This window comes from Centropristis striata, chromosome 7 (genome assembly GCF_030273125.1).
Source record: "Centropristis striata isolate RG_2023a ecotype Rhode Island chromosome 7, C.striata_1.0, whole genome shotgun sequence".
Taxonomy (NCBI): Eukaryota; Metazoa; Chordata; class Actinopteri; order Perciformes; family Serranidae; genus Centropristis; species Centropristis striata.
Window position 1 is genome coordinate 5,998,925 of NC_081523.1, and position 14,179 is coordinate 6,013,103.

The window sequence follows — 14,179 nt, forward strand, 5'->3', positions numbered from 1 at the left end:
CACGGTTGTAGTTTACTCAGCTCAGTACTATGTCTCTTACAATGAGACAATTCTGGCGTAGAGCTGAAATGATTAAATATACTACATTTTTAACATTGTACATATAAAAAATAACCAATAAATAAGTGTGAACATGTACAACATGCATTCAATGAGCAAGATAAATTAACTTTTCATGTCTAAAATGAAGCAGGAAGAAGCAGCATGCTTGTATATTCCTAACTTTATCAATATATCATAAATCAATTAACTGATTTACAAAAAAAAAGATTCTTAATTCCAATGTTTTGTGGCTCCAGTTTCTCAAATGGCAGGATTTGCATTTAAAAAAAAAAAATGAACGCTGTAAATTGAATACATTTTAAGGTTTTGGACTGTTTAAATGCGTCACCTTAGCTTTCGGTAGAGCGTGATGATCTTTTTTTCATTATCTTTTGACATTTTACAAACTAAACCACTAACCAACGGGGATTACAGGCGGATTAACTGACAATCAAAATAGTTAATCTATAGTTCAAGACATGAAAAAGAGCCGACTTGACGTCTTTGGTGGTGATTTCCAGTAAGTTCAGCACCCAAACAGTGACTCAGAGCTCTGTGAGAATGGCCTGATTGTTTTATTCTTCATCAGAAAAATGTCTCTTATCGGACGCTCCTTTCTCTCGGGCTTTCATTATGTCAAGTCATTCGACCTCAAAGCGTGCTGGTCCTCTTATCAAATATTCAGAGCAAACAAACAGCTCTTTGAATGGCTGATATTAATCTCCCGCAGCGCTGCGAAGAGAGTCGCCGGCCCTCGGGGGCCAGCGGAGCGCCCAGAAGAAAGGACAGGGTCACATTTCACAGCTGGAATTTTCGTTTGTCTTCACATCTAGAAACGTCTCGGCGCTGTTTGGAGCCTCGGCCTCACAAACACGTTCACCTCTTCCTCATCTTCCTCACATGGGCCTTAGATCAGCTGTTCTCAACCTGGGGGTCCCGACCCCAATTGGGGTCGCGAGATGATTTCTGGCAGTCGCCAAATCATTTTTGAAGTCAGCTCTGTCTCCACTGTGTCAAAGTGTTCATGTGTTTTAGGCTTTTTGGTAATTTTGTGTGTTTTTTGGTAATTTTGTGTCTTTTTGGGGTAATTTTGTGTCTTTTTTTGGTCATTTTGTGTCTTTTTTAAAAAATAATTTTGTGGCTTTAATAATTTTGTGTCTTTTTTTTAAATACTTTTGTGTCTTTTTTTAAATAATTTTGTGTCCTTTTTTTTGTAATTTTGTGTTTTTTAAGTCATTTTGTGTGTTTTTTGGTCATTTTGTGTTTTTTTAAAATCATTTTGTGGTCAATTTGTGTCTTTTTTGGTCATTTTGTTTCCTTTTTTTGGTCCTTTTTTATTTTTTTGGGTCATTTTGTGTCTTTCCTGGCCATTTTGTGTCTTTTTTGGTCATATTGTGTTTTCTTTTCATCATTTTGTGGTCAATTTGTGTCTTTTTTTGGTCATTTTGTGTCTTTTTTTGGTCAATTTGATTCTTTTTTGGGTAATTTTGTCTTTTCTGACAAATCCCAAAGTATCAATTTATTACTTTCCAAGGAGTATCTGGCTTGAAGCTGACTGTTACACACTCAGGAGGTCAGAATGGACCTTTAAACTTATAGCAAAGGACTTAGATTAAAAGTAACAATAAAATATAAAAAATATATAAATGCACAGACAGAGAGATGTTTTAGTTGTTGTCTGCTTCATTATTTGTCCAAAATTCATCATATCAACTGAGTTTGTATGATCTGAAATGTGTGCTTACCCTCGGTGGTCTGTGTTGTATCCGAGCGCGAGCCACTTTCTGCTTGTTGACGATGTTCATCAACTTGACGGCGTCGTTGCCCTTCACGTAAACCACCGGACGCTTCAGAGGATCCTCAGCCACCTGGTTGAGCTGCAGAGAGCAGAGAGGAAGCTGCATCAGACACTGATCTACTGAGAAATGACATACAGGCTCTCAAGAAATTAGAATATCATGAAAAAGTTCAATATTTTTTTGTCAATTATTTCAGAAAAACACAAAAAAAAAGAAAGATACAAAAAAAGACACAAATTGACCCAAAAAAATAAACAAAATTACTAAAAAATACACAAAATTATTTAAAAAAGACACCAAATTATTTAAAAAAAGACACTAAATTATTAAAAAAAGACACTGAATTATTTAAAAAAGACAGGAAATTACAAAAAAAAGTAATTAAAGGGACCTTCCACACACAACACAGTAAAGTGCCATCCATATAAAACTCACATTAAACTTTCATATCAAGGTGGGCGCCACAAAATACACAAAATTACTAAAAAAGAAACAAAAATGATTACAAAAAGACACACAATTACCAATAAAGACACAAAATTACAAAAAAAGACAATTATTTTAAAAACCCCACAATTATTAAAAAAAGGCACACAATTACAAAAAAAAAGTAATTAAAGGACCTTCCACACACAACACGGTAAAGTGCCATTTCTATAAAACTCACATTAAACTTTCATATCAAGGTGGGGGCCACAAAATATCGTCACGAGGGCCACAATTGGCGAGTTTGTGACCCATGCTTTAAAGTATTCACATGTGACACAAAAACTCCCCAGAAATAAGTGGATGCTGCCTCAGCTTTGTAAAGAAAAGGTTAAATGTTGCTTTTTTAAAAAGTCCCAGGCTGAATAAAGCTGGAGTCGAGGGCTGCAACATGTACAAAAACATGAAAAGGCTCTCTGAGAACAATTAAAAGTCTTTAATATTTTGCGTAACGTGAACAAAAGCCTTCATGAGGATATCAAAGGCTGGATGCTTTCATCCAAAACACGGTGTCAACTCTCCAGATATGAAAGGTTTGCACTGACACAAAGTGCTGAAAATGCCTCGGATGTCTCTATTAATTAAAGAAACTGACCGACCAATGAAACTTGTGATGCAGAGAACACAAAGCTTCATTTTTAAGGGAAAATGAAGCATAAAGTTGAGCTCTAAGACATGAACTCCTCTTCTAGCAGCTACAGAAAATGACCTCTACACTCAAGACGTGGAAACTGTGGTGGCAGTTTGCCGAAGGAAACAGTCAATGAAGAGTAAGTTCTGGCTTTGGAGTCAGTTGACATCCTCCTTTACTCCTCCTCTCCTCCTCTTCGCCCTCGTCTGCTGGTTGGAATCTGTAATTTGAAAAGCCCAGGGGAAATACCGAGGATATTCGCATTTCTATTTCTTCTGCTGCCGTCATGTTCCCCAGTGAAATACTGTATGTTCTGGTTTCAAAGTATAGACTCGGAAACTTTTGATCTCTGGGTTTGAATCCTCTGCTTTGAGAGAAGACTCCACCAAGAGTCTGAGCTCTCCCAAACGATGACAAATACACCTTTTAACCCTCTGGAGTCCATGAAAACACCTTCACCTTACTTCTTCATGGCGTGAAGACATAAAAATGAAGCAACATTGAGTCTCTACATCAGCTTCCCTCTAAAGTTCTGGCTTGAAACTACATGCCAGATTTTTTTTTTGATAATAATCAGAGATAATGTCAAATATATTTAGTATAAAATATAGAACTACATATTATCCTCATTTTACCTGTTATATGTTATATTTGCAACCTGTTTTCATATTTGCAATAATTAAAATTCTGTGTTTTGAAACATAATTTTCAAGATCAGATTTTACGTTTCCTTAGTTTCTTTTGGGTTCAACATTTTGATCGAGTAAGTCAAAGTTAAAAATGAATTATCAGGACATATAGGTGAGGTAACGCTGAAAAAATGATACCAACATGGCATGGTGAAGATTTTTTAACAGATTTTTTAACGGACATAATACACTGCAAAAAAAGAAATGTTGGGTGAACTCAAAATTTCAAAACTAAACTAAATATTTTAAGTTTTGTTTTTGAGTTTGCTCAACTCTGAATTTCTCTAGCACGATTGCAACGCCGCTATGAAATGTCAGCTAATGTTGTGACCACAATTTTGAGTTAGCATTGATACGCTAACGGCTACTCTTGTAGCTGTAACAAGCAGCGCCGCTAGCATCAGTTAGCCGCTAGCATCAGTTAGCCGCTAGCATCAGTTAGCCGCTAGCTTCAGTTAGCCGCTAGCTTTCGCTAATGACCGAATTTCACAACAAAGAAATAAGAGTTAGCAGAACTATTGTCCCTTGTTGTGAACCCCAACTTAAAGATATAAGTAACAACAACTCACAAACTTGTTTTTGAGCAGACAACTGGCTTGCTTTGTTGTGCTAACTTACATTATTGCCCTAAATATCAATAATTTATATTTCCAAGTTTTACCAACTTAAATCACTGTTTTAGGCCAAAAAATACAAGTTGGCTTTTTTGCAGTGTAGCTGAAGATTTCAGAGGGTTAAAGAATCTTCAACTTGTCCCCTTAAAACAAAAAAAAAGTGTTTCAGCCACAACCAGCAGCACTTGGCCTCACATAAAGTATAAATTGAGACTAAAAGGAGGTCAAGTACATAACTTCATAAAGCTTCTCTCCTAATTTCAGCCCCGGGACCTTAATTCTCCCTAAGCTCCTCCTCCCTGCCCCTCGGCCTTGTGGGTCCTGTCTCTGCTGATCGGGCCGCTCTGACTGGAAAAGCCTCTCGGGGGAATTTAACACAGCCGCCCAGCGCTGCCTTTCATGTGGTTTCTGCGCAATCCCTTTTATCTCTCAGCTACGCGCTTTACGACCCAGCGGCAGAGAAGAGGAGGCGAGGAGGAGAAGAAAAAAGAAAAAAACCCTGCAAGTCCAGACCTGGCGTGGCGAGTATGAATACCAAAGGAGAATTCTTGCGACAAAGGAGCAACTCACGTATTCTACCTCTTAACAGGAGCGAGAAAGAGTCAAAAAAAAAGAAGCAGGAATGTGTCTGTGAGGAGAAATGCACTTGCTCTCACTGCACTGTCCCACTCAAAGACACATCCACAGATCCACGGTCTCGGGGGATGAGGTAATGTGTGCTACCTGTGCAATTATGAGCTCAACAGAGTTTGGTCATGGTCTAGTGAAAGCTGAGGCCGGCTATCCATTTTCAGGCTCTCTCACAGCGCCGTGCACTCCTCCAAACACAAGTTAGAGAGCTCAAAGGCTCAGGGAGGTTGAATAAGCGAGGCTGATCCACATGCTTTTGAACAGAACTAAAGATAGAAGGATCATTGTTTGTACAAACACACACAGTCAGTCAGAAGGGCAGGGCATGCCGCTGAGCTTTCTTCACAAGTGAAAAGCGGAGCGTCTTTTCACAAACAGACCGAGACAGATTAGACCGTTTCAGTGCTGTTGAAACGTGAGTGAGTGTGTGTGTGTGTGTGTGTGTGTGTGTGTGAATGCCTGGGTAATTCTAGGTGTGTACCAACCTGGTCGATGGCATCCGGATTCTCCGACACATCAAAGATGACGGCCGTGGCTCCCCGCTGCACTGCTCTCTTTGCCTGCAAAACACAAAGTAATCATTAGACATTTTTTTTTCGTGCAAAGAGAAAAGAGTGTATGGATGCATGCACACACTGGTTTTCACAGTCAAATTCAGGCCACTAGAGGGAGATCTCTGCCTGAGTGTCACATGCAGAACGAGCCAATAAGAAAGGGAGACAGAACACATGTAAACAAGGCTTTGATAACATTTGCACATATGGAGTATTCTTTGTCCTCCAAAGCAGGAAAGAACACAATAGATATTTGCATTCACCAGAATCAGAATCGAACTCTTAATAACAGACACACAAAAAATACAACCTGGATTGTAAAGAAGTTTGGACGCTGTGTAAAACCTTTAAAGAAGTTTCAGTTTGAACACGAACCTCTTAAAACCCACCTGTCAGGGTAGGTTTAAGGGGAAGATTAGACCCAAAAAAATGAGCTAAAAGCTTATAACAGAAGAACGTTGAGGCTAAAATGCATCTATGAAGCTTCATTTGAAAGGTCACATCTTCTAGTTTCTGCAGCTATGCTTGATTAGCATGTGGCTAGAATGAGTAATTTCCCAATAAGAAAGGAGACAGAACACATGTAAACACGGCTTTGATAACATTTTGCACATATGGACTACGTCTCCGTTTCAAGTGATGTCATTGTGCGTAAATCTGCAGCACGTTAATATGACAGAAGCTCAAAGCGATGCACGGCTCCGTGTGATGCAGCCGGGCTGAGAGTGTGAACTGAAATCTGCTGTGCACGCTCAGGGAAAGTTGAATAAAGTTATCAAGGATTTCCAACTGCTGAGAAATGTGAGCGGCTTTCATGTGAGAGAGCAGGGAAAGTCACAGCACCGAGGCCTTTTGAAGACTTCTGCTAAAGGCAAGAGATAAAGGAAATGCTTGGATCTGCAGAACCCCAAGTATCTCCTCGCAGAATCCAAATTGGCTTCCTCTCGTGTGGAAAAAAAAAAAAGTTCCTTTATCTTAACTGCTGCTCCCCCCCTCCCCACCCCGACAACCCGTTCTCACCCCGCTTGATTCACGGCGCCCTATTTAGACAACGTTTTGATGTCTGCACTACATGATCTAAAATAGCGCGGCTGGGATCATATCCTGGTATTATCAAGTGCCCTTGGGTTGGTGCCAGCGCTCTTCATAACTGGAGGGAAGAGGAGGGGTGAAGATCAAAGTGACAATGTACAGCGCTGTGACTCGGCTGCCGAGTGGCTGCAGAGTGTCATCGCTCTAGTCAGCAGCCACTGACGGAGGACTGGGGGGGGGGGGTATGTGGTGGAGGGAGGCTTTTGTTGATCTCTGTGGTAATGACGCTCACACTTGTGATGTTGAGAAAGTTTCTGCACTTTTTTTTGCCTCCACAACACTGAAAACCACTTGTTAACTTGATGAACTCTACTGGAGAGATAACCAGACTTCTGCTCAGTGGTGGGAGGTTCAATTAGTCTCAGATATTCAGTCACAGCAAATTCATGCAGTTCCAGTTGAATTCATGGTTATAATGTTGGTAATAATGAGCATAATTCAACCTGTTTGTAAGAACTACCTGCCTTTATCCAACCTGATTTAATTTGTTTGTTTGCCATTATTATTATTATTGTTATTAATACTAATAATTATTGCTGTTTTTGTTTCTTTTAATATATTTATTCATTTATTTTTTATTTTTATTAATTTATTTTGTGTGTGTTGTTTCCAGTTTTTTCTTCTTTTAAAAAAAAATTAAACTTTGTAGGAGGGTGCACTGCAGCAATGAAAATGGTAAATTAAAATTTTAAAAAAGTATATATATAAAAAATAAGTTCCATGGTTATAATGTTGGTAACTATGCACAGAATTCACCCTGTTTGTAAGAACCACCTGCCTTTATCCAACCTGATTTAATTCGTTTGTTTGCCATTATTATTATTATTATTATTATTAATAATAATAAGAATTATTGCTGTTTTTTGTTTCTTTTAATATATGTATTTATTTATTTCTATTTATTTATTATTATTTTATTTTTTTTTAATTATTTTTTGGGATGTGTTGTTCCCAGTTTTTTTGTTTCATTAAAAAAAAAAAAAAAAAACACTTTGTAAGAGGGTGCACTGTAGATATGAAAATTTTTTAAAATTAAGTATATATATATGTAAATATATATACATATATAATTTGAGTTTGAGACCCCTGGTCTAACTCTACTACCCGCTGGCAACAGGTGGGTTTTGAAGTTAAATATATCGTCTTTGTGAGATATATTTGAATGAAAGCTGTACGAAGGATTAGTGAATGATCTTTTTGAGACTTGTAGAATCAGGTTTTTTTGAGAATGTGTCTGATTTGAGCAGCAACACTCAGTACGTGGGTCTTGCTGGCTGCAGGTTCCTCTGGTGGGACTGGTGGACAAGTCCCAGCAGGAGGAAATAAAGAGGCCTGTAATGTAACAAAAGGCCTTTGATATCAGGGGTGGCATTCTGTATGTTACCGCACTTAAATCAGACGGAGGAAAAACATAAACACATCGTGAATCTTAAGCGCGTGAGCCACGTCTCAATTAGATCTCCCCTCGCTTTAATCCACAGACAAGATGTTTATGAATCTGACTTTCATAGCTCATTAAAGACTAATTAACCCTGCAAACCGATTCGATCTTTCCCAGCAGCGCCTGAAAGCCTCGTCAAACAGCCAAACATTAAAACAGCGACGCGCTATAAATACGAGCTCTTCAAACTTTCTCTTTCGTCCTGCCTCCTTTACATAAACTAACATCTCTCTTTTTTTCTTTTTTCTTTCTTCTTTCACTTTTTCTGCACTCGGAATAAAGTTCAAAAGCGAGCGGAGTGAAATCTCGCTCGGCTTTTCCCTCTCACCCAGTTTCTCTCTCAGCTCCACACTGCCAGGCTCCAGCCCCCATTTAATTCAGCACAAGTCTGCTCCTTTGATGTTAGCTCTCCCAGTTAATAATTAATAGCTCTTGGTAAGACGCTTTGAGAAGAAAGAGATCTCCCTCCTAAAGAATCTCCACTGCGCTGCAGTGCAGGGACTTGCCTGACGACAACAAAAATGCACCCACAGGCAAACTGGCTCTCTTAAAAAACATGACACATCTCCTTCCCGAGCCCATAAAAAACTACAACCTCGGACACCAAAGGAACAGCCTCGCTCTGTGACTCTCGTCATATATATTTCTCCAATTCTCAAGACTTCATGTTGCTTAAACTAAACACTTTGGAGAGGAAATCCTGTTAGTGGCTGCAGAATGTCAAGTGGCAGTGCTCCTGTGAGACAGTTTCTCTGCTGCAAAACTTTTCAAGAATAATTCTCATTCATGGCAGTTTCACTGAGATCGGACAGGAATCTCAACACAGCTGTTCATTAGGTTTATCAGGCCGTTTCATCTTCTCATTCATGATTGAAGACGAGGTGAAGACGTGCAGATTTTATTAGTTTAAGTTCAGTATTTCAAGGACGATAGCTGCTATGAAAGAGACACTAAATTAAAATCTTCCTTTTTCAGCCATCAGAGTTATTTATTAGCAGTTCATTAAGGTTTGAGCTTGTTTATCTGTAACTGTAGGTAAAAATGTACACGCTTTTGGAAAAAGTGGAGACAAAAATGGCGGAAAGTAACTCAAGTTCTGTACTGTATACCTCACACTTTTGAGGCACTTTATCTTTGAGTATTTCCACTTTATGCCACTTTAAACTTCACAACATTCAGCTGACAGCTGTACTTACTGGTTACTTAACAGATACAGAAAAATATGTGATAAACTTCACCTGAGGTGGTGCTTTCGGCTCAGTTTGTCTGTTTGTCAGCAGGATTACAGAGAAACTACCGACTCAACTTTCATGAAACTTTATGGACGGTTGTAGCGCGTTACAAGGAAGAACACATTCAATTTTGAAGCGGATCCAAATCACAGGACAAATTATTTTTCACTTTTATCAACATTGCAAGAAAGTGGAGAGGAACAGAAAGAGAAGAGGTAATCAAGAACAAGAAATTCTGTGGAAAAGTGTGTCAATTATACACTGTAAAACAAAAATCTGTTTAATTAACGGTAAAATGGCGACAGCTTAGGTTGCAAAAACTTGCAAACACTGTAAATATTACAGTGTGTGGGTTTTCTACTGTAAATTTAAATGTAAATATCAGCAAAAACGGTAATTTAGACTAAAAAGTCCCTATATTTTTAGGGTAATTGTGTCCTTGTAACAATATGGTATTTCTCCATTAATTTTACATAAAAATTGTATAGTTTTACAATAAAACTGTGCGTTTGACAGTTTTTCAAAAGTTGTCTACTATACCTTGATTTAGGGTAATTGTAAGTGACTACTACGGTGATATGCAATTTTTAATTTTGCAGCCTATTTCTCATGCAAACAGTGTTTTACTGTCATTTTTTTTACACTGTCTTCTTTCTCATAGCTGAAACATCCACATGTGCCTGATGAGAAATCCATGATGAAAAATCTGAAGATCTTTTCTGCAAGAAGCATTTGTACGTGATATAAAATTCCTCAGAGGAAAAGTAAGAACCAATCAGAAGTATGCAAGTTATCTCCAGTCTCCTTCAATTAATGCACTGCTAATATTTCACTCAGAGCTGAAACACGGTGCTGCATGATCAGTCACCCGTGCTGCAAAAATCAGCTCAACTCTGAACCTGAGCTGCACGCCGGTGGGGGAGATTCACAGGTACTTCACAATACTGCTGGCTAAACAAACTTCCCGCTGGCTCCGAGGCATGAGAATTAGGGTACAATCTTCCCCGAGTGAAGGAAAAAAACGCAGCAGAAAGTACTGAGAACCCAGTCTAGACACAGAGGAAAATGAAAGCTATGTTTAGCATCCCTAAGTAAGCCTGCCAGCTTGTAAGATCTGAGGGAGAGAAATTCTCACTCGTCTGGAAAGAGACTTTTTCTCAGCGTCGCACTCACTTCATCACATGGACGGACGGAGAAAGAGGCTTCTCGTATTAACACACCGGGACATGCAGCTACAAAACAAAACAATGCATGTGTAAATATGTGCACGCTCATGAAATATGCATGGGACGCAGAGAGCTATATGCAAACAGACAAACACCTGGATTACACCTGCAACATCTGGCTCACTCACTAGCTCGTCCATCACATCACATCACTCCCTCTTTCTACTTTCTTCTCTTCTTTCCTCCTCCTCTTCATGCTTTCCTTTCCCTCTCTCTCTTTCTCCGCACTGCTATAATTAAGGCAATTAAGTCTTCAGAAGACTCTCCACTGCTATTATGCTGTAATTTCATGTTGCCTCCTGGCTTTACGGTTTATTAAAAGATAAAGGCATACTTTTCTCCCATGGATTTTCTTATATGTGGTCGCCTCTGTTTTTTTTCTCCTCTCCTTCCTTCCTCGCTCGCTCTCTCGTTCGCTCTCAGCGCAGCCGTGTGTGTGCCAAGACATTATTTACATTCAACTAAAATAAAATCAAAGTTCTCAACGTGGCTATGCGTCATCTGATTGGAAGCTTGTGCAGAAAGAAAGAGAGAGAGAGAGATGAAAACGACGTCTATTCGCCTGCACGTACTGTACTTTCTCTGCACATGAAGTCATCTGTATTATCTTGACATTTTCATTAGAACAGACTTAGTCATTTCCCCTGTTCATGCAGCACATTACTCACCATCTCGCTGATCTCCTACTGTTTGATGTTAGCACTTCACTGACAGACTGTTAATCTGTCATAACATTGTATTCTGTTTACAGATTCTTGCATAATCGTGTATTGGCTACGTGACTTATAATCAACTGGTTTGACACCCTCGTCAAGCTACCTGCTGCGTCACGACAGCAGTAAAATCAGAAAGACTTTCCTGTTCCCACATAAACAATATCCTGAAACCATTTACAGTTGAACTCACATAACCCTGTTGAGCTTCACTCTGCCAACTACTGCTTTTCATGAATCCTGTTCCACTCGTTCCACACTTTTTTTTTACTCCTAAATTGTATATTTAAAAAGAAGCAAACTGAGTTTTAAACACATGGAATATCTCTAAGTCAGGGGTATCAAACTCAAATTACCTGGGGGCTGCTGGAGGCAGTATCAAAATGACCGAAAAAGAAAGAAAGAAAGTACTATAAAAAGACACAAAATGACACAAAAAAAGACACAAAATGACCAAAAAAGACACAAAATGACTAAAAAAATACACAAAATTACTAAACAAGACACAAAATTATTACAAAAAGACACAAACTTCCAAAAAATAAGACACAAAATTACCAAAAAAAAGTAATTAAAGGGACCTTCCACACACAACACGGTAAAGTGCCATTCATATAAAACTCACATTAAACTTTCATATCAAGGTGGGGGCCACAAAATATCGTCACGAGGGCCGCAATTGGCCCGCGGGCCGCGAGTTTGAGACCCATGCTCTAAGTACATTTACTCAAGCACTGTACTTAAGTACAATTTTGAGGTACTTGTACTTTACCTGAGTATTTCCATTTTATGTAACTTCATACTTCTATTCCACTACATTTAGCTGACAGCTTTAGTGACTTTTAAGGTTGAGATTTAACATAAAAGTCGACAGTTTAGAGCCTTATAAAAATATCATACATATTGAACTATTTGCATGTTTCCAGCCTCTCTTGTCCTCTCCTCTCAGCTCTGTGTAAACAGATTTTCAGTGAATATTTGTCACATGATTGATTCGTCTCAGCAGCATCAATCATGTCTTCACAGTGTCTCTGAGGAGCAGAATTTAATGTATTAACCGGATCTAGTTATTACAAACGGTTTATTTTTGACGATAAAATGACAGAAATAACAAAAACATAAACAAAAAAAGAAGAAAAAAAACAGGTTGAAGTTTCTCTGACAAACATTTTTTTTAAAAATTGGAATAAAATGGAATTTACATATGCAAAACTTTTCCAAATGCCCACAAGTGTCATGAATACCTATCCTGTATTCCTGTTTAATGTTAATTTGAATGCTGTTAAGCCACCGGCTGGAACATTTTAAGCCGAGTCGCGTCTAGAGCTGCAGAATGAAACGTGTTTACGAAGCACATAAAAATCCACTTGTGTGTCTCACCGGAGGAGGACAGGAGGCCGGCGAAGCCCCTCGAGCTCCTCTCTGTTCAGCCGCACTTTATATAAACGGACAGTTTACCGAACGTAAACACACAGGGGAAAGAATCACTTGAAACCCTCAGTGAGCTCAGTGACTGCCATTAATATCAAACTGTAGATGAGAGGTGGGGTCAGAGAGTGAACGCCGGCCTGTTCATCCAGTGTCAGCTTCAGTTTGAGAGATAAAAAGTTACTTTTATTGATTTTTTTTTACCCACTAGAAGGAAGAAAAACATCAAAACATGCTCACAGATACACAGACAGACAAGTCACAGAGGTAGAGCAAATAAAGCTGCAACAACGGCAGAAAAAGCCGTTTTCAGGCTCTCAAATGTGCTAAAATCCTGCTTTTCTCAGTTTTTTTTTAATCATATTAAACTGAATATTTGCATTTTTTTAGATTTACAAAACAAGATATTTAAAAACATCACCTTGGACTTTAAGAAGCTGGGATTTTTTTTAATTTAATTTTTTTATTTTACATTTTATAGATCAAACATTTGATCAAGAAATTAATGGACGGATTAATCGATAAATACAATAATTGTTAGTGGCAGTCGTATAAGCAAACAGCTGCCAATTAAGAGACACATATTCTAACATTGTATCATTATGATGGCAATCATATCTCAATTTATCCTTTTATCCCCAGTAGAATGGGCTTAATGATTATCAAAGTCCTTGTCCCAATACTGAAAGTCTGATCAGATTCATAATCTTGTTTTTGGATTATTTATATCCAAATGTTGCCAATTTTAAGCTTTTTTTTTTTATGAAGTCAAGGTTCTCGTACTGCTGTAGAATATGTAGAATAAAGTGATTTTGACAGAAATGTCACAATGTTGACATTCGTTTTGGTTACTTCTTCTAATAGAAACTTTCAAGGATCCATTCAAGGACTGTCGGAAAGTTCAAATACTTCTTTATTTCTTTATTTCTATGATAAACGGTGTATTTTTGGCAAGCATTTCTTAAAGAAAACATGCTTTTCAATCTGGGCTGAGCCGGGCCTATAGGTTAGGTTCTGGCACAGTGTCCCAATATGGAGAAACAAAGGGGTTTGTGGGTAAACTGCACACAGAGAGAGAGAGAGAAAAAGAGAGAGAGATATTTGGGGCGGATATAATGACCTCACTATCAGACAATGACAAGGCCCGCCCAGGTACACTGATCCCTGACCTGCCTCTGTGCTGTACATCATGTACATGACCAGCCACACACACACACACACACACACACACACACACACACACACACACACACACACACACACACACACAGTATGTAATGATGATCTGTCCCACTGTGTCTCCATCCCCGAGGGGACAATCACTTCCCATGGGTGAAATATCTTCTTTCCACCAGTTTAAGTCCCCAAATGGGAAACAAAGTTGCAAAAAGAGACAAAAAAACACCCCGTAGCTCTGCTCTCCTTTATGAGAGAGATGTTTCTCACCAAGAGGCTGGATTGGCATTTAAAAAAAGGCTTTTTTTAAGAAAAAAAAAAGGTGGTAATGTCAGCTTTGGAGGAAAAACCAGCGCTCTCCACGGGACAAAAACAACAGATCAGAGAATCAGCCTGAGGTTTTATACAATGATTCTTCTCCCACCA

The 14,179-nt window shown here is 38.6% G+C and overlaps 1 protein-coding gene across 2 annotated transcripts in view; it reads right to left on the reverse strand.

Annotated features, from left to right (window-relative positions):
• znrf3 (zinc and ring finger 3) overlaps positions 1-14,179 on the reverse strand; it is a 102,863-nt gene that overhangs the window by 12,248 nt on the left and 76,436 nt on the right. For both annotated transcript variants that reach the window (XM_059336958.1, XM_059336957.1), the window contains exons 3-4: positions 5,377-5,451; positions 1,788-1,919 (exon numbers count right to left, since the gene is read on the reverse strand). In XM_059336958.1, coding sequence (XP_059192941.1) covers positions 1,788-1,919; positions 5,377-5,451 — 207 coding nt within the window. The remainder of the gene's footprint in view (positions 1-1,787; positions 1,920-5,376; positions 5,452-14,179) is intronic.